General features: G+C 49.4%; 7 protein-coding genes across 7 annotated transcripts; 4 read left to right on the forward strand and 3 right to left on the reverse strand.

The window, feature by feature from the left end:
* The first annotated feature begins 129 nt into the window (after positions 1-129).
* Positions 130-1,426, forward strand: EDB91DRAFT_54691 (uncharacterized protein). The gene is made up of 2 exons (XM_041327670.1): positions 130-453; positions 516-1,426. Exons 1-2 carry the CDS (start codon positions 364-366, stop codon positions 1,206-1,208), a joined length of 783 nt encoding a protein of 260 aa, XP_041171552.1. The 5' UTR covers positions 130-363; the 3' UTR covers positions 1,209-1,426.
* Positions 1,427-1,745: 319 nt separating this feature from the next.
* Positions 1,746-2,426, reverse strand: EDB91DRAFT_1254126 (uncharacterized protein; the record flags this gene model as incomplete). Its single annotated transcript, XM_041323760.1, has 4 exons — positions 1,746-1,760; positions 1,815-1,925; positions 1,979-2,132; positions 2,188-2,426. The coding sequence occupies 4 exons, from the start codon at positions 2,424-2,426 to the stop codon at positions 1,746-1,748; spliced, it is 519 nt and encodes a 172-aa protein (XP_041171553.1).
* Positions 2,427-3,638: 1,212 nt separating this feature from the next.
* EDB91DRAFT_54852 (Rho family DH domain-containing guanine nucleotide exchange factor) lies at positions 3,639-6,497 on the forward strand. Its single transcript, XM_041327674.1, has 3 exons — positions 3,639-4,220; positions 4,300-4,499; positions 4,584-6,497. Exons 1-3 carry the CDS (start codon positions 4,082-4,084, stop codon positions 6,432-6,434), a joined length of 2,190 nt encoding a protein of 729 aa, XP_041171554.1. The 5' UTR covers positions 3,639-4,081; the 3' UTR covers positions 6,435-6,497.
* A 480-nt stretch (positions 6,498-6,977) lies between these two features.
* Positions 6,978-9,750, reverse strand: EDB91DRAFT_1165481 (WD40-repeat-containing domain protein). The gene is given in 10 exon segments (XM_041319962.1): positions 6,978-7,218; positions 7,270-7,271; positions 7,284-7,287; positions 7,314-7,316; positions 7,328-7,668; positions 7,725-7,970; positions 8,025-8,285; positions 8,343-8,420; positions 8,475-9,582; positions 9,633-9,750. The coding sequence occupies 7 exon segments, from the start codon at positions 9,540-9,542 to the stop codon at positions 7,284-7,286; spliced, it is 2,001 nt and encodes a 666-aa protein (XP_041171555.1). The 5' UTR covers positions 9,543-9,582; positions 9,633-9,750; the 3' UTR covers positions 6,978-7,218; positions 7,270-7,271.
* An 842-nt stretch (positions 9,751-10,592) lies between these two features.
* Positions 10,593-12,281, reverse strand: EDB91DRAFT_1086625 (uncharacterized protein; the record flags this gene model as incomplete). Its single annotated transcript, XM_041316074.1, has 3 exons — positions 10,593-11,582; positions 11,733-12,215; positions 12,264-12,281. 3 exons carry the CDS (start codon positions 12,279-12,281, stop codon positions 10,593-10,595), a joined length of 1,491 nt encoding a protein of 496 aa, XP_041171556.1.
* Positions 12,282-17,711: 5,430 nt separating this feature from the next.
* Positions 17,712-18,544, forward strand: EDB91DRAFT_1165512 (uncharacterized protein; the record flags this gene model as incomplete). The annotated part of the gene is made up of 2 exons (XM_041319963.1): positions 17,712-18,174; positions 18,219-18,544. Coding segments are annotated over exons 1-2 (508 nt in total), but the record flags the coding sequence as incomplete, so codon positions are not given.
* Positions 18,545-23,379: 4,835 nt separating this feature from the next.
* EDB91DRAFT_1350447 (uncharacterized protein) lies at positions 23,380-26,702 on the forward strand (the record flags this gene model as incomplete). Its single annotated transcript, XM_041326064.1, has 7 exons — positions 23,380-23,498; positions 23,822-23,936; positions 24,001-24,144; positions 24,204-24,366; positions 24,421-24,617; positions 24,670-24,814; positions 24,863-26,702. 7 exons carry the CDS (start codon positions 23,380-23,382, stop codon positions 26,521-26,523), a joined length of 2,544 nt encoding a protein of 847 aa, XP_041171558.1. The 3' UTR covers positions 26,524-26,702.
* Between the last annotated feature and the right edge of the window lie 279 nt (positions 26,703-26,981).

Consider the following 26,981-nt stretch of genomic DNA (forward strand, 5'->3'; position numbering starts at 1 on the left):
CGTTCCGTTGCGGATCAGGCTTTTAAATGACCGGATTAAATATTCCACTCACTTTTCATCACCATCACACAAAGCGAGGGCTATGGGTTGACCAACGCCAAAGCCACCTTACCAATGCGATTCGCCCACGCCCACACATAGACGGGCACAAAGCAACAGAAAAAGCGCCGGTGGCACAGTCACGGTGCGTGGCGGGCGCTTTGCTTCCACACTAAAGTTATCATCCACAGTCGCTTGTGGATCGCGCATTTTGCTTAAATGCCTCCTTTGCAATCATGGGGGGGTCATCTCTCCCTCCCCCTCACGGGCATTCCGAAATTGTAGCTGGTCTTTGATAGCTCCGCAGCTCATACAGGCATCGACATGGCCATGAAAATAGACATGGAAGTGAAACCTACACGTTACAATCCCATGGACGCGCAACGTTTCGACCCGCTGCGGCGCACTAACACGGTAAGTATCTCATTTCATTTCCTTCAAGTTCTTAACATCACGCTTACCAGCCCGTTCTTCAGAAAACCAACTCGCCATCTAAAATAGGCACTTTACAACTGACCATGGGTCAGGGCCTTTGCGTCAGAACTCGCCCCGTGCGAGAAGCTGTGGGTGCTGTATGGCCGGATCATGAAGTTGTGGTGGTTCCTCTCGCGGGTGGTGATGGAGATGAATATTCGGAGGGAGGGTCTACATCGCGCTCGTCCACACTTACTTCTACATCTGCTTCGATCACAAACACACGCGCGTCGTCTCCTGCGCCTGATATTGATGTACCTCCATCCCACACTCGAGAAGTCGATGTACATGACCGGGACGATATCGTGGTCACACGCACCATCATCCGCCCCAATCCTAATCCCAATCGTACGCCATCTCGGAGGCCATCTCGAACGCAGATGACACTCGCACGGGTGTTCTCGCGATCGCCACCTCCCTCCGCCTCTAATTCTCCTTCTGCTTCTATACGCGCACTACCACGCTCCAACCCCCCTTCGCGCCCGACGAGCCCAGTGCTTCAAGCTCTCAACTGTTTCAGCACATCCTCCACGTTTGAGTGCGACGTGGATGATACGCATGGGGAAAGGCCTGTACTGCAGGTGATCGTCACGCAAACGAGGGAGCGGTATGAAGATGATAGGGCGTTTAAGGAGATTGTGGGGAGTGTTTATCCTGGGCCGGCTGCTGGTGCTGCTGCTGTGGGTGGTGCTTAGGTGCTTGCACCATTTGTTTTGTTGCAGCTCTGGAGTCTGGATTGACTCTGGGCGAATATCTTATTGGAGTATTTAATGTCTATGCGTTACTTTTGTTTAACTTGCACATTCTTAACGCGTTTTTATGATAGCTAGTAGCATCATGGACTCTTCTGTTATATCATATGTTCTATGCGGGTTCCTAACTCCATGCTGATTATGCGAGTCAATTCACGATCTCTGATTGGGAGGATCATAAATAGCCCTTCGTCTCAAGTAGCCTACCATCCATGCATTACGGTGACTCGGAATCAAATGAAAGCATGCACGCACTCCTATTCATGGCGTGATAGGCAGAAAATGTTTTCAGGCTTAAAGTAGACAGATGTCCGGGAGTCCAAGGTGATGATAATACGACCTTGGGGAGCAGAGCACTTTGTTTTCGAATTATCGACAGCTTCAACTTGATCATACTAATGTGTTTGCATAGCTCCAATAGAGTGTAATGCGTACAATAGGTCACACATACTGCCAACAACCAAATACATGACATCTTTATCATGCATGCGCTCTCTGAGACAGCAAGGGTGAGTTCGTAGCCACGGAGGAAGAGGAGTGATCACGCACAATAGCAAACGCCGTACCACGATACACGATCTCAAAGAGCTCCTTAAACTCCGGATGCGACTTGGATATGCCGACTGCATCAAGATGTCTCCCAGCGAATTTCTTGATGATCTGTGGAATGCGATGTTGAGTGTAAGAGCGAGGTGCAAGGGAAGGGGGCGGACTGATTTATTCTCCTTCTCTATATCACCGATCTCCTCGTCTACTGCACGTGTTTTGCTTTTAGGATAGTTCACGGATCCGAAGACGTCTGCATCAGCTGCGTGGTTGGTTTCATTTGCGGGGGCCGCGGGTACTTTGAATATACCACCTGTTTCCCTGACCTTCTCCTTTCCTCGCCCTTGTGGTTTCGAAGTCGGTAAATGTGTCTCACCGATTCTGAATCCTCTCCTTTGCCATCCACATCGACTTTGATCCTGTGTTGGCAGCTAGTTCTCCGATTGTTTGTTTCCCTGTGAGAAGATGAAGAGGTGGTATTCGGGGCGGTATTCGGGGTGTCGGATCGTCTGGGCGGGGGACGCGGGTAGCGGGAGTGATGCGTGCTACGCGGATGGTCAGAGATGGAGTATTCTTGGACGAATGTGTTCCTCCGAACATCGGCATTTCTGTCATTGCGGGACCATCTATATATCATTATCAGTCGAAATCGAGCAAAAATATGAAGACGCGGAGGCACCAGTATCTCCCAGAGCCGCACGCACGCCTATCTCCGTCCACCTGTCAGGAGAGAGACGCTATAAACAGTGTATGTTTTAAAAGTAGACGCGAGATAGGGTGGCTGATGGATGGATGTCCCTGTGGGATGTGAATGAGTCGGTGATGAGTTAGGATAGGCTTACATACATACAGACGTCATCTGAGATCTGAGGGTCAATGCATAAATTCTTGAGTGGTTCCGCGCCTTTTAGTCGGTGGGAGGGTCAACCGCGCATACTTTGGGAGAAGGTCCTTATTGTCGAGGAGGTTTACAGAGAAGGTGAGGCCGTCGAGGAGGAGATACGAGTCTGGTAGCGATAGTACTTGAGGCGCGATACCGCGTTGTTTATGTTTGTTTACGTGTTTCAATTTGCTTGCTTTGGATCAGTGAACAAAGCAATTGACCTGAGCGATGCCTGCTGGATTGACAGAGGGTACGACTATTGTATTTACAGGTACACAGTTCACCTGTGGAGGCTTAATATGCCCAGTGTAAATGCGCAGAATTCACTGGCAGATGAGCATTCCTACTCCAAAGTAATCAATCAATGGTGAGAAATACTTATCGACCCTCGATCCTCTCCGCTGAACAACTCGTTTAGCCTAACTCTATTGCACCGCACGTGAGCCTCCACCACCCCCTTGACCTTTCTGCAGACGTTTGCGTCGAGTCCGATGCCACCACCAGTATCACCGTGACAGACTCAGAAGATGAGCACATTCTCACTGCTTTTGGTGACGTCTCCCTCACCGAAGGCAGTATAGACTTTTCCCTCTAACTAGTAACGTGAAAGCGTACGTTCTCACGTTACTAAGTAGTAACACAAGTGGCGTCACTCAGGTGTAGGAGTACGGCCGGGATTAGTTGTATTGGTGGTATCAGCGCTGACGGGAACGGTATAAGCAGCATCAGGTCTGGCGGTGAGGACATCACTAACGAGGTGCTTGAGTTAATATTGACGGCGAAACAGGCGATGTCGAGTCCTAGCCTCCTAGGGTTGGGGGAATTTGTCTCGCGCGGGTAGTTAGAAAGCTTCTGTTAGTAGGTCATGTCACCGCCACAATATGCTGTACGGGCGCCTAAGCGCACCTCATTGATGTAGTCGCTTTGTTTAAAGTCGACACCGCCTATTCTGCACCAAGATCACATCTTCGACCTTCTCTAGTCGAAGGAGACCGTTGACAATCAAGAGAGCACACCTAGAACCGGAACCGGAACCAACAATATTACCTCGTCACCTACTACTACTAGGCGGCCTCACTGTTGAATTAGCGCCAGAGTCAAATATGGTTCCCGTCCTCCGTCCTCCTAGCTTTTCATCTCTTTCTCAACCTCTTGAGGCTCTTGGCTCCACCCCCGATCTCCAATCTGTTCTGGGTGTTGTTGATGAATCTGAAGAAGACCTTGACACAGAAAGTGAAACAGAGTACTTCGTTAGTGACCCCCCTCCATACTGCCCTCTCCATCATGCCCACGGACTGAAAGTCGTCTCCAGCTGGCAGAGGATCAGGAGGCGACGGAAAGTCAGGAAGTTGAGGAGCGTCAGCAATGCCTACAGGAACCTCCGACGATGGCATCATTTTCCCTCCCTACACCCACCCCCGCCCTCACTAAACGCCGACATGCTCTGCTCGAACTTCTTACTTCAGAACGTGCTTATGCGAGTGATCTGGCACTTATCAGGGATGTGTATATTAATTTGGCATCCGGTGAGTTCTTTTTATCCATCTGGCTCCCTAGCCCTCTTCCCGTTGGCTTTCTCTTTGCCTACTGACCGCTTTTTCGTAGATCTTCCACATGAGTCGTCCAACGCCAAGGGTCCAATTCAACCTCCACGCCTGACATGTGATCCACCACTGTCTACCATCGACATACGCATTATCTTCCGTAACATTTCCACCCTCGCTACCCTATCTGACATGCTCGTGTCCAAGCTCGAGAAAGTGACCGAAGGAGGCAAGGGACTGGGCGAGGTGTTCCTGAAGGTGGTGAGTTTTTCCAACCCTTTGTCTCATGGAATCTCGAAGACCACGTTTGGTGCAGGTTCACTGACCTGACATGTCCTCGCCTAGATCCCCCTCCTCACGCCCCCTTACATGACCTATATCACCACTCACCCTCGTGCACTCGCGCACCTCGATGCCCTCAGCGCCCCGCCGCAGCTGAAACCCCAATTCTCCCGGTGGCTCAAGGAGAGCAAAGAACTAGTCGAGGCACACACGCACGCATTGGACTTACCGAGTTTACTAATGAAACCGGTTCAGAGATTTATGAAGTACAGGTTGTTATTGAGTGCTGTGATCAATGCTACCCCGGAGCCACTCGTCGTCGTGACTGCAGAAAGCGGAGGCACAAGGGAGGTGTTTGGGCAACTAGAGGAGAGGGCTGAAGGGCTTGAGAAACTGAGAGAGGCGAAGCAGAAAGCAGAGGAAGCAGCTCGCTTTGTGAATAAGGGACGAAGGCGAGTAGAAATTATCAGGGAGGTCCTTGGGTCTGGACATGCAAAAGATGGCGCTGGAGGAGGTAGATCCATCAGCATCCCCAAGATGGGAGTTGTAAATGCCTCCATCTCACGCTTGCGTTTCCTGCGCACTCCAAAGAAAGGCTCCATCTACCTTCCAGAAATAGAGCCTGACCCTGAACACGCTGAAGCGGCCCTCGTCGCTGCCCTCGAAAGCAAGCTCAAGTTGCACATCACTACCCTCTCTCATCTCGCTCGGGATGCAGTGGCATACGCACGGACTCTGCATGCACTATTCGGTGCACTCGTCAAGTGGGGATGGGCGTTCGCAGGCGTTATTGGCGTCACCGTGAGCCCTGAGCTCAACAGTTCCAGCTCCAATCCCACTTCAACATCTCACGCTAGTACACCAGACCTCACAGGGACTGATCAAAGTGAAGCCTTCGACGCATTCCTCGCACTATGTACGGGTCTCATCAAGCTCACACAAGAACTTGAGCATGAACTTCATACACACATCCTCCCCTCCCTCCAATCTCTCAAAAGCACCTCCGTCGCACCGCTTAAGCTCCTCAGCGCACAGCATACTCTGCAACCGCTACATCTACATCTTCTGCACCTCCCAATCACGCGCAAGCATCGTCCGCCTGAGGTGCTGCTACAGGCAAGCCAGAGCTATGTCGCACTGCGTGGGCAGCTTGCGCTGGAGTTGCCTGTGTATGTGAGGCTCCTGGAACGCGGCATCAACGGGGTGGTGCTAGACCTAGCAAGGGTGATGGAAGCATTCTGGGAAGTTGTGGGCGAGCGGTGGGGAGAGTTGTGGGATGCGTTGGTGGATGGGGAGGACCTTGGAGGGGCTGAAGATGCAGGTGTATCAAGAGACGTTATGGGCCATGTAGACCGACCAGGGAGCAGAGGCGAGACGGTACGCGTCTGGCGCGAACGATGGGGTGATGTGTTGGGCGTACTTGGGACCTTGGCGGTTATTAATTTCCCTAGGAAGATTCAGCAGCCGCGTGCTGTGAATTCACAGCACTACGTGGTGCAACATGGACAACAACATTATCGTACTTCACCACAACATACCCCTGGTCCTGGCAGGGGGGCCGAGGGTGTGCCACCTGTGTCTTCCGCTCTGCATTCACCACGTCTGCATTCACCACAAACTCCCACTGTTCGCATCACCGACTTGCAAGGGCTGTGCGCGCTCTACCAGTGTGCTGTGATACACACATGTATACCACCTTCGGGGATGTCATATCGGGGTATACCGTTCTTCGAGGTGCGATCTGGAGATACGTTTGATGTACTTAGGGAGTATGGACATCCGAGCACGCATCCGGATTTACCGCTGTATGTGGATGATGGGGAGGATTGTTTGTTGCTTGTACGGGAGCTTGCTGATGGGGGGAGAGGAGAGGTTGGCTGGGCGTTGGCAAGTTTTTTGGAGCCCCTGAATTAATCATCGAGTTGTTTTGGGTGCATTCAAATATTCAAGACGTCGCACGGCTGCATATAATAAATTTGCCCATTTACTGATTTTCGATAGCAGAATCCAATCTGCTGCAGAAACGGAATGTAATATTGTCAACAATCAGAGCAAGCAAAAATAAAGTGAACAGCAGCAAAAATTAGGTGTGCACAGCCAACACTTAGTAGAGAAGGAAGTGACTGTCTTAAGGTCTGCCTAGCTAGGGAAAATAAGGCCAACGGTATCTACGGTCAAAACAATGAAAATGGGTCAGACGTATCGTGCCTGCATGTAGGAATGTCTATTGTTAAAACAATGAGGGAGATTGAAGATGCGAGAAAAGCGTGAGGAAACGTCCAGTTCGAGGGTGATGTATAGAACGACTTGCAGACCTCGGCCCGAGGCTCAGTGAAGGGATTGCAACATAATGTCGAAATTAAGCCGAGTCGGAAGACTCTTGCGGCGTCTGCGTTCACCTGATTGAAGAATGCCTTGCAAAAGTATAGCCTATCGCATTCCGACTTCATCGAGTATGTTAAATAATCGTGTATTCTCACCCAAGTACCATTGAATTACGGTGTTGCACATTGACTTCGCATCGAAAGGGTTTTGTGACATATCAAGGGGATTGCCAGATATCAGGATGGGCGAGAATGTTCAAAACAGCCGCCAAATGACAGTTTAATGGTAGATGCTGCTTGCAGTACAGCATAGAAGGCTGCGTGTAATGCTCTACATAGATATCGACAACACCAGTACAAATGAACTGATAAAGCTGAACATATGAGAACATGAATGACGTGATGAATCATTTGTCGGAGGGACAATCAAGAGACAAAGTTAACCAGAAAAGACCATGAAGAAAGCGTGTCAAACCTACATTTTGAAAGTGTCCACAGGGGAAACAAATCTTATCAAGGAACCTGTTGCAGGTGCCTTCGATGCTTGAGCGTGAATCTGAGTCATGTCTGGTATGGTAGGTGGTGACGAAGTGCGATGGGGACACGGGACCTCCGCCAACTTGCAAATATTGAGTACTGTTTGCAACCGTAGCTTGTGGTGATGGCCCTGGCTGTCCAGATGCTAGTTGCAACGATGCACCTGCCTGTGCAGAGTCACCTTGTGCAGATGGAACCGTCTGTGACGAACCACTTGCGGTGATAGGCATGCTACACATTGCCACAGGTAACTTTGACTTCTTTTTGTGCGTCAATGCAACATACCCCTGTTGTGTTCGTCCCTAGTAAGAACGAGTGTCAACAACATGAAATTAAAGCTTACCTGAAATCCGCGCACGGCATATACTTCAACGACCTCAGGACGTTTCATTGCTGGAGCCATCCCGGCGGAGGCATGATCCTTCCCCCGAGTTCGCATCAGCCGTTTCCAGATATTATGATTTCCTTCGTTGTCGAGCTCAGGGAGGGGGGGAGTGGGGTCATCAGGTAGTGGGGTGTGCGAATCGGCAGGAGATTTGTCGCGTTGTTTCCCTTTGTCCTTGGTACCGAGTGAAGTATTTGTGGAACACTGACAGTCCATCGTGTTGAGGAGATAGTGCCAAAGAACTGAGAAAGGACTCACATCAACATTCTGGTCGTTTTCTTTGTCTTCTTCTCCTGCTCGAACCCTCCCCTCTGGCGTCGGTTGGTTGGGTGTGGTGGTTGTGGGCGGGTTTGAGTGAGCACGACGTGCGAAGAAACTGTGTTTTGGGCACGCTTCTGGAGTGGACTCGTTTGCTGATGGACGGTGTCGAGAGATGGTATTCCAGAAGCGGCGGACCGGGGACAAGTCAGAACGATTAGGGAAACCAGGTGATACTGAAGGAAGAGATGCTTGGGAAGACTTCGAGTACTTTTCATCAGGTCTAGTACCCATCGTAGGAGAAAACAAGTGTTTTACCTGGAAAAAGTTGTTGTATGGATCATCGCACACCTCCTCGGTAACGCCATTACCCCCCGATGGGTTCGTAGCATCAGCCTGTGGCAGTCCTGTGAGCAAGGAAAGACAGGCAGTCAAGTTGAAAGTACTGACGTCAAGGCACGACGACGATGGGGACTCGGGCCGAGTTTCCTGCTTTGTAGCTTCTCTATCACCTTGTTGAATTATGGATGCTGCAAGGACCGGCACTATGTCTTTGACCATCCAGAGAATGAGTTTCCTGTCGTCTCCGCCATATGCTACATATCTCCCGTCTCGAGAGAATGAAACACAGCAAAGAGTTTCGTGATCCTGGCAAAATGGCTGACCGAGTGGCTGATGGGACTCTGTGTCCCATAATCGAGTTATACCCTGGACGCCCACACATGCCAGAACATTGTTGTTGGGTGAAAGTGCGATGGAATAAAGTGAATTGTCGTGCTCGAAGCGATGGAGTAGCATTCCTGAGACGCTGTCGAAAACACGTGCGAATTTGTCTGACGCGGTGTAGAGTTTAGTGCTGTCGGTCGACCATGCCACCGACGTCACCCACAATCCCAGGCCTCCGATGTGACCGACAACAAGCTTGCCAGTCTTGCTATGCCAGATGCAAATTGTTTTATCGCTCCCGCCTGATGCGATTTTATCCCCGGAAGGTGAATATGCAAGGGCGCAAACATACTCCTGCTCCGTCTTGATCGATATCGGGCCAACGTCGAATTTTCCACTTTCTTTTTTTTGAATCAGGATTGTTTCATCGTCAGATCCGCTGGCAATATGGTCTCCGCTGGGGGACCACGAAAGTGACCTCACACAGTCGCTATGACCCATCCAAACACTTTCGATCATCTCTCCATCGGTGGTCCACCGCTGGATACTTCCGTCATCCCTTCCGCATGCAATCGTCTTGCCGTCCGGCGAAAGCGCCAGTGCCCGTATGCTTCCGCCCATCCCTCTCCATGGTTTCCTGACGAGACATCCTGTGTCACAGTTCCACTTGCGCATGGTGCCGTCCCACGAACCACTCACGATGTGGACGTTGTCGTGCAAGAAGACGAAACTCCATACAGCATTCTCGTGTCCCTCGAATTTGTGCTTCGGAGTTGGTCTTTTGAATTGTGTTGTTGTCGAAGTTGAAGCTTCACCGAGGGTCGGCTTTTCAGAAGATTCGGCGGAAGCCATGGCTCGTTACCGTAGGGCGTGTGGTGTATCAATCTAGCTCCTGCGCAGTTCGTTATCAATTATGGGGGTGTACGGTTGGCCAGCACTCACTAGTAGATCTGCTTGTCTTTCGCAAGCTGGCATAATAGGCGAGTTTTCATATGGAAGAGTCCATGCCTGCAACATGAGGCGGTGCTAATTGTTCATTGCCACATTCATGCTGCCGTTCAGCCTTTCCTTCCATCTGCCGGTTCGGTGTTCGCATACCCGATATCTTCTTCATGATCATTCTGGAACACTCGGTTTTTCCACCTCCTCCATGCAGCCCGTCCTCTACAAATTCTAGCTGTGCATTCAAGGATCTACCGATGAGCGCAGCGTATATAGTGCGGAACACACTGCGCACACAATAAGCTATACTGCAGGAGCGCATACCAAGATAATAACTACTCCTGAAATGCGAACTGCTGTGACCTGTCTTGAAGTCGAAGGAATATCAGACGCCCAAATATATACCACGCAAAGAGGGGCTTCAGAATAGGACTCGCCGATCAAACTGTCATGACGATATATGTGAGTCGACTCCTCAGAGGGCACACCAAGCTTCTTCACTTCCACGACTTGAACCAGAATCAAGCTCTGAGTACCAGCTCCTTACCTCATCAGACATTCAGGACTTCCCTTGTTACCTCACGTCCTGCATTGCGAGCCTATCTGTCCTTCGACTCTTGGACATCGTGTAAGGCCAGTAATTCGAACAGAGTAGTCGTTACTTGAATCATCAGGCATGTATGTTAATCGGCGTTCAAGTTGTGATGACTGAATATAGTATCGGTCTGCTGCTCGTACCATACATAACGAAGAAGAGGGGTAAATTGGTGAAGGCGAGGTGTCAAGCAAATGCGGGTTGTGGGGAAAGATGAGAGGGCATCAATGGTGTGGATCACAATGCTGCATGAAATGAATAGTAGGTCTCCAACATACGTCTGATTTGAAGGAATCCCGGAGTGTCTGTATAGATGTATATCGTCAAGTGACAAACGAGAACTGCGTTGAAAAAAACACATCCAGCTACAATATTTCTAGGGTCCTGACTCTGGCCATCATGTTGTGGACAGAGGCGATGTCTTTCACCTGTGCAATAATATCGCGATCCGAAGCGATCCTCTTGTACTCTCCGCCTCGCTGCTGCGCTAGCAAAAATGCGCCGAACGGCTGCCCAAGGCGAACCATCAATCGCAAGGCTCGCGAGTGAGATTCCGAATCATCTAGCTCTTCTTCTATAGGAGACCCAGGCTCAGACCAATCCCCCAAGCTTTCCGCATCCGAGTCTGCCTGTTCTGCGAAGTCATACTCATCGAGGATTCGGCGGTCCCAGGGACGGACAAGGAAGAATGCGTGTCTAGCGGGCCTTGCCCGCGAAAACTGAGTCAGTGTCTCTTCAGTAGTGACCAGCAGGTCGCGAAGCCCGTCTGCCTTGACTCCATATGTGAAATGAGTCTCGTGGGCTGGACCATACGTCCGTCTGACTTCTGTAAGACGGAATGCAATGCAAGGTAGATGCAGTCTGCAGTTCGCAAAGCGAGGAGCGCTCATATTGTCAAGCTGGTTATAAAGGTCCGACGCCAACTCCACAACCACGGTATTTCGCAGCGAAGAGACTGCTGTCTGAATCTCGTCTTCGGACAAAGAGGGTTGATTGAATGGTGGAGCTGTGTATGAGGAAATATCTGCAGGAAGACAGCTGTTGAACGTGGATGGTTGTCCGACCCAGTCGAGGGCAGTAATGTCGCCGGACCGAGCCACGATCTCCTGCAGGAGCCGCCCGAGCGCATTTTGCTTATTCTCGCCATAATGGATGGGAAGCCGAATGCCGAAGATACCAAACAATGAGTACGCAATGTCTTCCGGCCTAGTGGTGACACGCTTAGATGCCCATTGGAGTTTCTCCCGGGCATCTCCGATCGTCTCCGGTTTGAAGTCTGAGAGAGCCCGAGCAGCTATGCCCGTCGCATCCTGCAACTCATTCATGATTTCGGAAGACTTCTTGTGATTGAGGGACTCGTCGTTGAGATATAGAGTTCAGTCCTGTTGGTAGAAGAGAATGGTTTGGGGAGCCAAGAATTCCGGGACGGTTCATCCTCGGGTGTTCCAGGCGCTATTCGCCAATGCGCCAGGCTGGGACAAAGGTGGAACATCTGACAGGTAGACAATAGTGAGCGCTGAATTATGATACCAGGTGAACATCGAGTCGAGTGATGTCTGGAGCTCGACATTGTTCGTCTGGTCGATGCAGCACAAATCAACCCACGCCCACTGGCAATTCGTCTTACTACGAACAATATCGCAGAATAACTTCAACTTCACGAGACCGCCAGCCGCCTGCAACTCGTAGATGTCCTTGTCCTTGACGTCGTGCAGCAACGGCTCCTTCCCTTCCCACCGATGTGACAGCATGACACAACTAAAGTATGTCGCCACTGCCTCTTCGATGCGTTCCGCTCGGAGATCCGCTCGCTTCATAATTGACAAGAGAAGTTCATTGTACTCTATGCTCTTTTTGAAGGCGCTTATCTGCGCTTCTCGGTCACATAAGAGTCCGGTGGCGGAGCGGAGCGGTACCAAGTTGAATGTCGATGACCTTTCGAATGACATCTTCTCCTTCGGAGGGACTGACATATTTCTTGCGCAGAGCTAAGGAAATAATTGAGTATCCGAACACACGTGTCACTTAGAGCTTACTTCGTATTTCCGTGTCATGAGCGCTATCCAATTTGGCGAGTATCATTTGAAGGCCGCAATAGCTTCATCATAGCATTGTGCGCCGTAAAGCGCTGCATGCTTCACCTGATATCCTACATGAGATGAAGGTTTGAGTTCAACGACCTATGTATTGCCAAAGTGAGCATCGGCTACCATGAAAGCAGATGTCACCATACCTTTTGCGCATCAAAAAGTGCATCCTCCCATAGCATCTTCTCTGACCTAGCCTTACTGCGGTTTGCGAATATAGTGTCGCTTGCAAAATTGAGGTTAATTGCCACAGTGTATAATTCAATAGCCTTGTCGTAATCGCCTGCAGCGAAGGCAGCATCTCCGTTGGCAATATAGGGCACACTGTATTCTTGCGTGAAATCTGAGTGAAGTGCGGATGAGGATTGTAACCGTCGCGACATTACAGACTCCAGACTTACCATAAGACCAGTCGAGGCAGCTAGCCTTTGTATTTTTGTCACTCGCATCCATCATGTGTCGATACGATTCCACAGCTTCCTTATGTCTACCTGCCTGACGGAGTGCATCACACCGTTTCTGGTGTATATTTTGCCACAATGACTTCAGGTCCCATCCGAAGAGCTGTACAAAGCACGGAGTTCGATGTGAAAGCACATTCGGATGAATGAGATCAACATACCACTACTAAGTCTTTGTACATAGAACCAATATCGGCTGTAGATGAGAAAGTGGCGGAGTTGACAGCAGCAGTAAAGTGTTCAGCAGCCTTCGTCGTGCCGCGCGCCATTCAAGGCATTATCTCCGAGCTGAACACATAGATATGTCTGACGTGCGAAGTTCAGATGAATCAGTATCAATGCACGGAACCTGGAGCTTGGGCTTGATTAGTAAACTCACTTCTACGACACGACACCCAAGAGCATCATTGTTTGGACAAGCTGCAGCTAGCGCCTTGACGAGCAGCATTGCTTCCTCCTGTTGATCTGCAGCAAAAAGCGCGATAGCCTGAAATCCAAAATGAAATAGGAATTATGCCAGTGGGGAAAAGATTACGTGCCTTAACCAAAAGAAGGAAATGAATGGTCTTTGAATCTTCGTTCGTGAACATGAATGCGATGTCAAAAGCTGTCCTCGCGTCCCGGACCTGACCTTTTCCACACAGGGCGATGCCCTTTGAGATGTAACCTGTCAAAGAAGGCTGAATGGCGACGGACTGTGTCACAGTGGAAGTCAGCCTTTCAGTAAGGGAGCGATGATGGGTCAGTATATCTCACTTTGTTTGCATCATCAAGCGCCTCGTCCCAGTTATGTTTTCGTGCCATGACAAATGAACTGATTGGCATACGAGGTGTAGGCATTTACATCGGCGTCGATCTCTTGAGTGAATGCCTCTGCAGCAGTAGATAAGTCCCCGGCGATGCATGCATCGCGGGCGGTTTCGTTGACGGAGAGGATCATCTGTGATATGAAGCATGCTCGAATTGCGCTATCAGAGTCAAGGATGGAAACATGCCTCAGAATTTACACTTTTGGGTGCTTTCCACTCTGAGATGATGTTATCAGAACCTCCGCTGAGGATGTGCTTGCCGTCCGTAGAGAAAGTGACACAGTATGTGCGGGACGAGTGCTGGAAGATGGCGATGGTTTGTCGATCCGAGAGCTGCCAGAGACGGACATGGTTGTCATCAGATGCGGAAGCGATGTGGGTGCCCGCAGGATGAATGGCAATGGCGCGGATATAATTAGTGTGGCCCGTCCAGGGATCACCGACCTGCTTCCAAGTGGATGCATCCCACTGTCGTATAGAGGGATCATAACTATCGCCCCCTGAAAGAATGTGTTTGCCATCGGGCGTCCATACAAGTGAGAAGTTTTGTCCATTGTGACCCTTGAAGTTTGCAACGCGTTCCCTCGTGTCCTGAACGATAAATTTCGATGCTGATGTTTGTCGCGATGGCAAAAAGTTCGCCAGTTGGCGAATACCGAACGCAGTTCGTCCAACCACACTGGATTGGATGTTCCTGCCATGTTTCCGTGCTCCACAGCTTTGTCGCTCCATCTGCTGAACCAGTGAGTAGCACTGTACCATCGGGAGAAAAGTCCAACCCGAGGATCCAATCGGAGTGGGCTTTGATGGGTTGGGTGAGTGGCTCCCCAGTTTCTCCATGCCAGGCGATGAGCTCTCCGCTCTGATCACCGCTTGCTATGATTTTCCCATCTCGTGATACCGCCAATCCCCGCACCCTATTGCGATGTCCCTCCATCTTCTTCAATACAACACCTGTCCTCAAGTCCCACATACGAAGTGTCTTGTCTTCCGAGTCTGTGACCATACGCCATCTATCAGGGAAAACTAATGCAGCCCATATGTGATCGGTATGATCTTTAAAAACTCGAAGGGGTTTGGTGTTTAGAATGAGCTTCGACATTTTACTGGAGGTTGATGGAGGTGAACACGGTCGAGGATGGACTTGGGTGGAGGGTTTCTCGGTTTCTTGCTGTTGGAGAGGTCGGTGTACGATGCGTTAAACGTTTTATGCTGCTTCACTGTATTGACTTGCCTCGTGTTTCCATAGACGCCCACAGTTTGCCTCCATTAAGGAATTTCATGTCTTCCTCGACCGTATCACACCGATATAACACCTTGTGGCACATCGGTCGGACGTATATCTCCACACTTCCCAAAACGCAGTCCCATCACATTCAATTTTGATGGTACAATTGGTACTTCTGGGCTCTCGAATCGATTGATGATATGCTTGCTTACACCATCAGTGCTGTCTTGGATGGCCACATGAATAATAGTCTTGTATGGGTCATTTTCCAAAATGTCGACGTGATACTCCTGCCTTGTCTTATGCGCAGATTTCTGCTTTATGTTGCACCAGAGAAGAATGTCTACTGATTTACGACGGGCCCCCATCGCATGTGTTAACAACACTCGACCATCTGCGACATCACTTTCTGTCTCATGATTGTTTAATTCCCTTTCGTCGGAAAGTAGTTGACATAGTCCGATCTCGTAAATAACCCTAGATTTGGGGATACTGTAGGCACGATGATTTACCATGATGGTAGGGAAGTGGGACCGGTTCTTGGAAGTCGGAATGCAGAATACGTATTCTGTTATTGCCTCAATCTAGTGATGGATGTCCAGACGGATGTCATTTTGACAGTGTTAAGTACCAGAATAATGTACAAGGGCGGCGAGACATACGGGCCGATTAAGGAGTGGAGAAGATAGGTACATCACAGAGAGCATAAAAGCATACACCAATGGCAGCGAAAAGGCATAGAGTACATGAGGGAGGGCAGACGCATACAATGGAAAAGTTGCCAAAAAATGCTCACCACCCAAACACAACCTCCCTCCCATTTGACATATCGACCCGGCGCACCACACAAAATAAAAATAAAAGCGCTGCAATGAATACAAGTTACCATTGTTGTTGACGGAGGACAGCGCTTGTTTTATTACCATCGGCATCCCCGACGTGTCCGCTGACCGATACTTTCTCGTGGTTTTCCCCCTGCAGCACTTCACGAGAGCCTGAGTCGAGAAACGCTTTCTCCCACTACACCGTTATTGAGTAGTTTGGATATGCGACCTAGTGTTGCTCGATGATGCGTGCGATGACGGTATCGTATTGCCGCACAATGCGTAGGCGGTCTGTGCATATGGAATATGGCGTCGGTTCTGCATTGGAAGAGGAAGAATGAGCATCGAGGCATGAAACGTCATCGGAGACGTTGAGAGGTACGTCTTCCAGGGTATGTAGAGAACAAAAGTGAAGTCCCAAGTTTGCACGAGTCGCAGGGTACAGGGAATATGTTTGAAGAGCATCAAAAATCCATCTACGCATCAGCGAGCTAAGGAATCAATGCCTCGTCATCGGTGGGGACCGTCGTGGATTGGCTCGGGAGCTTCTTCGAATTTACCTGTCGAAAATTTTGCCGTCAGCCACAAGAACTCGGGGTCCTACTTGAAGAACTGGGCAAAGCACGCAGTTGGGCGCATCATATTAACATGCGTGTTGATGCTTGTTTACGCGTTATGTATTTGTGTTACTTCGCTTCAATATTTGCTGAGCTACTCAAGCTCGAGATTTTGCTTTGATAGAAACAAACCATTGACAGGGATGCTGCTGGATTTGCAGAGGGTACGATTTTAATGTTGTTTTTTCCGTGTCCAGTCAGGTACACACCTCGACATGCCCAGTACACTTAAATATGCAGAACTTGCAGATGATGATCCTCCCCGCTGCTAATCTGTCTGTCAACTTAATGCTGAACGTTAACCTTCCTCTTCCCCTCTGTCTTCTTTACTGACAAGTAATATAGCCTAAATCTACCACACCTCCACACGTGGGCCTTAATCTTCCCCCTGGCCTCTCATCTTTTGCAGGTGTTTGCATAGAGTCAGATGCTACCGCCCGTATCACAGACTCAGAAGACGACGAGCACGCCCTCACTGCTTTCGGCAACGTTTCCCTCACTGAAGAACAAATCCTTCGATCAGCTCCTAGCCCACTCAATCGGTTGCGCTTGAAGGTGAAGGGTCTGCCGTTTCTTAAGAAGCGAACGGGTATCCAAGAACGGCAGTTCAGTCCAAAGGTACGTTTCATTTTGCATGGATACTTTTTATCGTATTTACGGCTATATGACAGAGTTCGCCTGTCAAATCCTTTGACGCATCGGTGTCTTCAACAGCTCCATCACCTCTATCCCTTTCATTCTTGAAGCTGCTGAACATTTTACTGCTGCTGTCAACTCCTCCACTTTCTCATCTACAGCCGCTATCGATTCTATGTACAAAGACTTAGTAGTGGTATGTTGATCTCATTCATCCGAATGTGCTTTCACATCGAACTCCGTGCTTTGTACAGCTCTTCGAATGGGACCTGAAGTCCTTGTGGCAAAATATACACCAGAAACGGTGTGATGCACTCCGTCAGGCAGGTAGACATAAGGAAGCTGTGGAATCGTATCGATACATGATGGATGCGAGTGACGAAAATACAAAGGCTAGCTGCCTCGACTGGTCTAATGGTAAGTCTGGAGTCTGTAATGTCGCGACGGTTACAATCCTCATCCCGCACTTCACTCAGATTTCACGCAAGAATACAGTGTGCCCTATATTGCCAACGGAGATGCTGCCGCCCGCGAGAAACTTGGCTTCTATGCGTGTCACCACTATGCCCGAAGATATCGCATACTCATTGTTTGGCATCTTCGGCGTCCAACTTCCTATCTTTTATGGTGAGAATGAGCAAATTGCGCTCGGGCGGCTCCTGCAGGAGATCGTGGCTCAGTCGGGACGACATTACTGCCCTCAATTAGGTCGGACAGCCATCCCAGTTCAATAGTTGTCTTCCAGCCAGCATTTCCTCACACGCAGCTCCGCCATGCACCCTACCATCTTTGTCTCAAGACGAGATCCAGACATTGGTTTCTTCGCTGCGAAATACCGTGGCTGTGGAGTTAGCTTCAAAATTGTATGACCAGCTTGACAACATGAACGTTCCTCGCTTCGCGGCCTGTAGACTGCATCTGCCTTGCATCGCATTCCGTGTCACGGAAGTCATACGGAATATTGGCCGAGCCCAAGGGACTCATTTCACGTATGGAGTCAAGGCAAACGGACTTCACGACCTGCTACTCGCCACAAAAGAGACGCTGAATCAGTTCACGCCTGAAAAGCCCCCTCTGCAGACATTCTTACCTGTCTGTCCATGGGACCGTCGCCTCCTCGAGCTACCTGACTTTGCGGAACTGCCCGACTCTGGAGACGATACGCAGAGCGCGGATTCTAATTATTCGTCCGCGCCTGAGTCTCCGTTAGACGAGTCGCCTGGCGGTTCTCCTGTAGAACAGAAGATGGGTGACTCAGACTCTCCCTCACGAGCGTTGAGGTTGAATATTGATCGTTCGCCTTGGGCAGCCGTTCAGCGCATTATTGCTAGCGCGGCGGAGAATACAAGAGGATCGTGTCGGATCATGATATCGTTGCCCAAGTCAAAGACGTGGCTTCTACTATTCACAACATGATGGACGTCAGGATTATAGAGATCTTTTAGCTGTGTGTTTTTTCAACGCAGTTTGCGTTTGTTCCTTGGCGATATACATGCATCCGCAGATACTCCATGATTCCTTCAAAGCAGATGTACGTTGGAGACCTACTATTCATTTCATGCAGCACTAGTGCTTCTGTCCTACACCATTGATATCATTTCGGCTTCCCCCACAATCCCGCATTTGCTCGACACCTCGTCTTCACCAATTTACACCTCTTCTTCGTTATGCCTGGTATGTCCACGACCTCCCTGATCACTCAAGTAGCAACGACAATTGCGTGGGTCTTTTACTCGAGTGTAAGTAATTTCATTGCGACTTGACTTGTCACCGCCGACTTCGAATTCAAGGAGTCAAAGCTTTTGCCAAGGAGGAGTTACTTCGGTGTGGAGAATGCTGAGGTGAATATTAATTGATATTGCGCCATTAGGTTGTTCTTTAGACAAGAGAGCAAGCCACGTCAGTATACCCGATCGCCAGCCTGAAAGCTGAAAAGTTTGGATTTGACGGAACCTTGATTCGTGAAACAGCACAAACTCTCAGACTCAAGAATTGTGGAATCACGGATCCGATGACAGAATTTGGACAGAAGATATCATCGTCCTTGTTCAACGTTCAGACCGGTATCAGGCGATTTTGCTTGCTCCAACCAGAACACTGACCAAGCCGTGAGGTTGTCTGGATCTAAGGCTTTTGCCAGACAACTTCCTGAAACTTGACGTAGCCTGTACTCTACAAGGTCATGCTCGTCGCCGACTCAGGGACACGCCACGAACACAAACTTCGCGGCGCCATTCTTTGCGATGTTGAGTGGATCATCAGCAAAATTGCGAGGGACAGACTCGAAGCCACAGACAACCTTTTTGCAGGTGCGTAACGCCAGTATTCTGAGGTATCTCATTGACAACTTGAAGTCCAACGTGCGCTTTAAATGCTCCTCGGTCACCTACGTATAACTCCTCCTACCACCGGCACAATGGTGTGCTCTGTTATGACTTTCCAGAGCAGCCTACCCTTGCAGATGATGAGGAAAACTTGGGGAGTTGGTCCGATCCCGAGTCTCCGTTAGATGACTCGCCCCCCACTTCTCCTGTAGAAGGAGAGCTGGATGATTCGGAATCTCACTCGTGAGCCTTGCGATTGATAGTTCGCCTTGGGCAATCGTTCACCGCATTCTTACTAGTGCAGCGGAGAATACAAGAAGATCGCTTCGGATCACGATATTATTGCACAGGTCAAAGATGGGGCTTCTGTCAACGACATGATGGACGTCAGGACCCTCGAAATATTGTAGTCGTACATTTTTTCAATACCGGGGATCTCTGAGCAGGTTTATTTGTACCTTGGCGATACACAGATACTATCAAATTTCCTTCAAAGCAGACGTACTTTGAAGACGTACTGTTCATTTTATCACGAACCAGTACTTCTCAGGCTGTTTTACGCCATTGAGGCCCTTTCATCTTCCCCCTGACAGTGCCTACAACCCCACATTCGCTCGACGCTCTCGCCATCGCAAATTTACCCCTCCTCATCGTTTTGCCTAGTACGAGCAGTTACCAGTAGTACACGAACCAATACCACATTCAGCCATCACGACTTGAACGCCGATTTACATGTCCATGGCATCCCTGATGACTCAAATAGCAACTATTATTGTGTGGGTTGTCCTTTATCCTATTCTCTCCGGCTCGAATCTACGCAAACGCACCATTTCAATAATTCAAACGGGATCGATGTTCAACGTTCAGCATTGATACAGCCTAGTCCCCAGCAGACGAAGTGCAAACGTCCGTGAATCGCCTACTGAATGTTGAATCAGATGACAGAATTTTCCTTTTCCTTTTTTCAGAACGGTATGAGGAAACACTAGCTAGTCGAGTATCAGTAATTACACTGCCGTTTACTCGTCAACGCCAACTTGAGCCATCAATTGAACAGTGACTAAGCCTATTAGGTGGTTGTTTGGATTCAAAGTTGTTGCCAAACAACTTTCTTCAAGCTCGCCTGCCATACATAAGTATTTCTCACTCATTAGATACCCATGCTCGCATTTCCAACTTCGTGGACTAAGAAATATGTTCCCCAGGTTTCTCCTCCTGCAGCCAGGCCTCGCATTCAAAGCATCCGACTTTACAACCTGTTCCCAATCATGTAGAGGACGCGCCCTCGCTGCATGAGCGCAAGAATCACCATCTTCATGGCACTCTCCCTACTCCATTGAATCTCCCTCGTGGCTTTCACCGAGTCCCCGTCAACTAGGTTTTACCACAGAAATCAAGTCATCGATACATCCCTCCGTCAAATTAATTCACCCTCGATGTCATCATCTACGAGGACGGTGTCGTACGCATACGCATGGACGAAGTTGACAGACCCCATAAACACTATGACGACGCTGAAGAATGGGTGCTCATCGGATAACCTTTGCTGAATTGAGATGTACTCTGGAAGGTGGGAAAGAAGAATGTCAAAGTTGTTTACGGACTGAAGAAGGACATTGAGCTCACCGTCGATTTCAACCCTCTCAAGATCACGCTCTTCCAATGCGAAAAGGAACAAGTCGTGTTGAATGGCCGTGGGCTGCTGCACATGGAGCATCTCAAAATCAAAGAGGAGCCTAAAGAAACACCGAAGACGAGGGACAAAACATCCTTCAAGTCAATCCTGCAGCGTGATTCGAGGGCAATACTAAATCTGGTGGGATGAGATTTTCTCCTCATGGACCGACCTAACACACATCCGGGCTCCGAATCCCTCTCCATCACCTTCCCCAAATATGCCCACATCTACGGCATCCCCCAACACGCCACAAACCTCTCCCTTCCAAGCACAACAGGCTTAAATTCCCAATACACAAGCCCCTTCCGTCTCTACAACGCAGACGTCTTCGAATACCTCTCAGACTCTCCCGACTCCCTCTACTGCTCTATCCCACTCATGCACGCACTCCGCTCAGTCTACAGTCACAGTATCTAACGCGCTCGCTTCGGAAACTTAGATCGAGATCGCACATACACCCAAGGAAGGCGTGGAGACACTGGATACCAGAGTCTGGTATCCTCGACGTGTTCTTGATACTAGGACCTACACCCGAAGGTAGCGCAACCAGCGCGGCTCTCCATCAACGGGAACATCTTCACGGCGCTTTTTTTATTATTTTTGCGTGGTGCGCTGGGTCGATATATCCAAAACGAGAGGGAGCTTTCATTTGGGTGGTGAGCATCTGTTGACAATTTCTTTCCACTGATGGTTATGCGTGCATGTCCTCGCTCACATACTCTATGCCTTCATGCTGCCGTTTGCACTCGCCTTTATGCTCTCCGTGATGTATATAGTGTTTCTAATATACTTCTTAATCGGCCCGTATATCTAGCTTCATGACTATCTTGATCTTCTTGACTGCCGCCCTTGTACATTAAGTACCAACCTTCTAGGACCTCACATGTCGCTTGGAACGACAACGGATAGTGGATGCAGGCAATAGCATAATAGCACTTCAGTGTGTCCCTGAGATCTGGAGTTGCACTGAACCCTCGAACGTTGTCAACGCATGTGATGGGACTCGTCGTAAATTATTCGACAATCTTCTGTAAGATTCTAATCTAGTGCAACACGAAGCAGAAGTCCGCACATAAGACAAAGGAGAAGGATCGCATCTACATTTCCTTGAGTGAGGGTCGCGATGTAGGAAAAGAACCCATACAAGACACGATCCATGCAGTCGTCCAGGGTAGATGGCCTTCACAACACTAATATGCCGTGTTGTACTGATTCGAGAGCCGGGAGGTACCAATTGCACGATTGAATGCAATGTTGGAAGTTGTGGAGATGCACGTTGGATCGGTCAGAGTCACAGGAGCATGATACCGTCCAGGAAGACTTGTATGATAAGCAGAGTTCTTGCTTGGGCCTTAATGGAGACAAACCCTTATGCCCTGGGCGTCTATGGAAACACGAGGCATTTCCGGGTTAATACAGTGTGAAGCAGCTTGGATACACCCACCTCTGCAGCAGCAAGACGTCCATAATCCCTCCGCCCCAAGTCCACCTCGACCGTGTCAACCATCAACCACCAGTAAAATGTCTCAGCCCATTACAAGCATCATACCCCATCGAGTTTTTAAAGATCATACTGGAAACATAGGCGCAGTTGCGGTTCTCCCCGATAGACGACGTATGATTACAGGCTCATGGGACACAACACTTTGTCTGTGGGACTTGAAGACAGGCACAGTGTTGAAGAAGATGGCGGGGCATCACAATGTGGTGTGGAGATTGGCGGTATCACGAGATGGGCAGATCATAGCAAGTGGTGATAGCGCTGGAGAGTTCATGATCTGGCACGGAGATACTGGGGAACCTTTCACCCAACCCATCAAAGCCCACCCCAGTTGGATCAATGGGCTGGACTTTTCTCCCGATGGAACACTGCTGGTCACCGGTTCAGCAGACCAGACGATGAAATTGTGGAACACAAAAACATGGCAAATGCAAGGAGATCCAATCCAGTGTGATGGTATTGTCTTCTGCATTCGGTATTCTCCGTCTGGCAAACATCTTGCCATTGCGACAGCCAACAATATCGAAATTTATAATTCAGGCACGAGGCAACGCGTCACAAACTTCAAGGGACACACATCAGGCAACTACTCACTCGCATGGACGCGCGCACGCCTTCTCTCAGGGGGAAATAGTCAGGATCCGACCATACGGGAGTGGGATACATCCACTTGGACACAGGTCGGTGGTCCCTGGACGGGCCACACTCATGATATCTGGGGCATTGTCGTTCATCCTGCAGGCACCCACGTCGCTTCCGCATCATATGACAACCATGTTCGTGTCTGGCAGCTCTCAAATCGACAAACTATAGCAATCTTCCAGCACTCATCCCCATTGTACTGCCTCACTTTCTCTACAGACGGCAAGCACATCCTCAGCGGAGGTAATGATACTATGATCTCAGAGTGGGAAGCAACTGTCAAGGGCGGAAATTTAGAGGCATGTTTCCATCCTTGACTCGGATAATGCCATTCGAGCCTAATTCATGTCACAGATCCTCTCCGTCAATGCAACCGCCCGCGATGCATGCATTGCGGGGGACTTGTCTACTGCCGATGCACTTTTTACACACGAGATCGATGCTGATGCAAACAATTACACCTCGTATGCCAATCGCTCATTCGTGCTGGCGCGAAAACACAACTGGGACCACGCGCTTAATGACGCAATTAAGGCGAGATAGACTGACCCATCATCGCTTACGAAAAGCTAACTTTCATTGTGACATAGTCCCTTACCATCCAGCCCTCCTTGGCAGGTCATATCTCTAAGGGCATCGCCCTATGCGGAAAAGGGCAGGTTCAAGACGCGAGGACGACATTTAGCATCGCGTTCATGTTCACGAATGAAGATTCAAAAGTTATACATTTTCTTCTCTTGATTCAGGCACGTTGAATTTTCCTCGCATACTCCCTATTTAATCATAGATTTCAGGTCATTGCATTATTCGGTGCAGATCAACATCAGGAGGCAATGCAGCTTGTCCGACAGCTGGCTGCAGCTTGTCCGGACGACAATGTTCTCGCGTATTGTGTTGTAGAAGTGAGTACCTTAATCAAGCACAGGTTTCGTGCATTGAAACTGATTTCTCTGATTCGTACATCAGGCCTATCTACGTGTTCAACTCGGTATCCATGCTTTGAATGGCTCACGCCACGACGAAGCTGCTGACCACTTCGCTGCTGCTATTGACTCCAGCGCTTTCTCGTCAGGGTCAGTCATTGATTTCATATATGAGGACCTGGTGGTGGTACGTTGATGTGATGTGACTGACTATGCTTTTCATGCCTAACTGCGTGCTTTTTGTAGCTGTTCGGGTTGGACCTCGAGCCGTTGTGGCAAATTGCAAACCAGAAACGATGTGATGCCCTCCTCCGTGCAGGGAGACTCCGAGAAGCCCTCGAATCACATCGATACATGATGGATACGAGTGACGAACCTACGAAGGCCAGCTGCTTTGACTGGTCCACTGGTAAGTCTCTGGTAGTGTCATACAGGCTAGAATCCTGACCGGTATTTCACTCAGCTTTCACCCAAGAATGCAGAGCGCTCTGTCTTGTCAATGGAGATGCAGCGCTCGCTGCAAGTGACTATGACAGGGCTATCGAACTATACTCTGTGGTAATCGACTTCAATTCTGCAAATGACGCTATTTTTGCAAATCGCAGTAAAGCGAAGTTGGAAAAAAGGCTATGGGACGATGCGCTTCTCGATGCGCAAAAGGTGCGATGACATATACTATCTCGTACCCAATGTTCACTTCGGTGATGCATAGGCCATTGAACTCAACCCTTCGGGTCACATTGGATACGAGGTGAAGAATGCTGCGCTTCATGGCGCACAGCGCTACGATGAAGCCATCGAGGCCTTGCAAATGATGATCTCTAAATTGGAGAATGCTACTGACACACAAATACGAAGTAAGCTCTAAGTAACCTGTGTGTCACAATGCTCAACTCTTTCCGCAGAGCTGCGCGGACAGTATGTCAATATATCCGAAGCAGCAATTGCTATTCGAAAGGTCATCGACGTTCAACTTAACGCTGCCCCGCTGCGTCTACTCAACACCGCCACGGGACTCTTATGTGATCGAGAGGCGCAGATTAGCGCCTTCGAAACAAGAACAGAGTACAAGGAGCTTCTGTTATCGAGTATGAAGCACCCTGGCCTCGGAACTGAGCACATCACAGAAGCGGTGGCGATGTACTTCCGGTGCGCCATGCTATCGCATAGGTGGGAAGGGACAGAGCCTTTGTTGCATGACATCAAGGACAAGGTCATATACGAGTTGAAGCCAGATGGTGGTCTCGCAAAGTTGCAGCCATTCTGCGCAATTGCTCGTAAGGCGGAGTATCACTGGGCATGGATGGATTCGTGTTGCATCGACCAGACGAACAATGTCGAAGTCCAAACATCACTGGATTCCATGTTTACCTGGTATCACCATTCAGAGCTCACGGTTGTCTACCTGTCTGATGTTCCGCCTTCGTCCACGTCTGGCGCACTGGCAAAGAGCGCTTGGAACACCCGAGGATGGACCGTCCCCGAATTACTAGCTCCTAAAGTCATTCGATTCTACCAACAGGATTGGACACCATATCTCGACAACAAAGCCCCAAACCACAAAGAATCCATTGAGATCATGCATGAATTAGAGGATGCGACGGGAATAGAAGCACGCGCCCTCGTTGCCTTCCAACCGGGGATGAGAGACGCCCGAGAGATACTCCAATGGGCGTCTGTGCGCGTTACCACCAGGCCAGAAGATATTGCATACTCATTGTTTGGCATTTTCGGCGTCCGGCTTCCTATCAATTATGGCGAGAATAAAAAAAATGCACTCGGGCGGCTCCTGGAGGAGATTGTGGCTCAGTCCGGCGATATTACTGCCCTCGACTGGGTCGGACAACCATCCACGTTCAATAGTTGTATCCCAGCCGACATTTCGTCATACGCAGCTCCGCCATCCACCCTCCCATCTTTTTCTGAAGATGAAATTCAGACAGCGGTCTCGTCGCTGCAACATACTGTGGCTGTGGAGTTTGCTTTGATACTTTATAACCAGCTCGACAATATAAGGGCTCCTCGTTTCGCCGACCGCAGACTGCACCTACCTTGCATTGCATTCCATGTCACGGAAATCAAACATACAAAAGGCCCAGCCCAAGAGACTCGTTTCACATATGGAGTCAAGACAGACGGACTGCACACACTGCTGATCACCACGACAGAGACGCTGGTTCAGTTCTCGCGAGCAAGACCCACTCGACAGGCATTCTTACTTGTTCGTCCGTGGGATCGACGTCTCATGGAGCAGCCTCACTTCGGAGAGCTTCCTGCCCCTTCAGACGACACGGAAAGCTTGCGGGATTGGTCCCAGCCCTCGTCTCCGTTAGACGACTCACCTGGCGGTTCTCCTGTAGAACAAGAGCTGGGTGATCTGGAACATCACTCACCAGTATTGCGGTTGATGGTTCACCTTGGACAGCCGTTCAGCGCGTTTTTACTAGCGCGGCAGCCTGGTGGAGAATACAAGAGGATTGCATCGGATCACAATATCACTGCACAAGTCAAAGATGTGACTTCTATTCACAGCGTGACAGGTGTCAGGATCCTAGAAATATTGTAGCTGTATGTTTTTTTCTCAAGACCGAAGCAGTCTTTCATTTGTGCCTTGAGGATACGCAATTCCCTTCAAAACAGACGTACATTGGAGACCTTATTTCTTATAGTTGATATGCTCGGGACTCAATTTCCGGCGTCTACGAGGTCGGTATGGACTTAAATGAATTGGTGATTGCAAAAGAGAAAGGACAGGCAATTAACGCATTGCATTGAAACTACAAGAATCCATGATGAGAGATGAGCTTGAATGCTTTCTTTTGCTTGCGTGGCGTCCCTTCTTTTCTGCTTGTCAGAGACTCGTCCAATACATATTTTTGTGCTGGTCCAGTGGACCATTGTTCTCACCCCATGACGACAACATACCACAGTTAGCTATATTGCGTAGAAACTAAGTGGTTATTTGTATCCAAGAGATATGCCGACTGACCTGACACGACAGCACTATTCTAAAGGTTTTATCGT

Source organism: Suillus paluster (genome assembly GCF_016628075.1).
Source record: "Suillus paluster strain FC165 chromosome Unknown EDB91scaffold_100, whole genome shotgun sequence".
Lineage (NCBI taxonomy): Eukaryota > Fungi > Basidiomycota > Agaricomycetes > Boletales > Suillaceae > Suillus > Suillus paluster.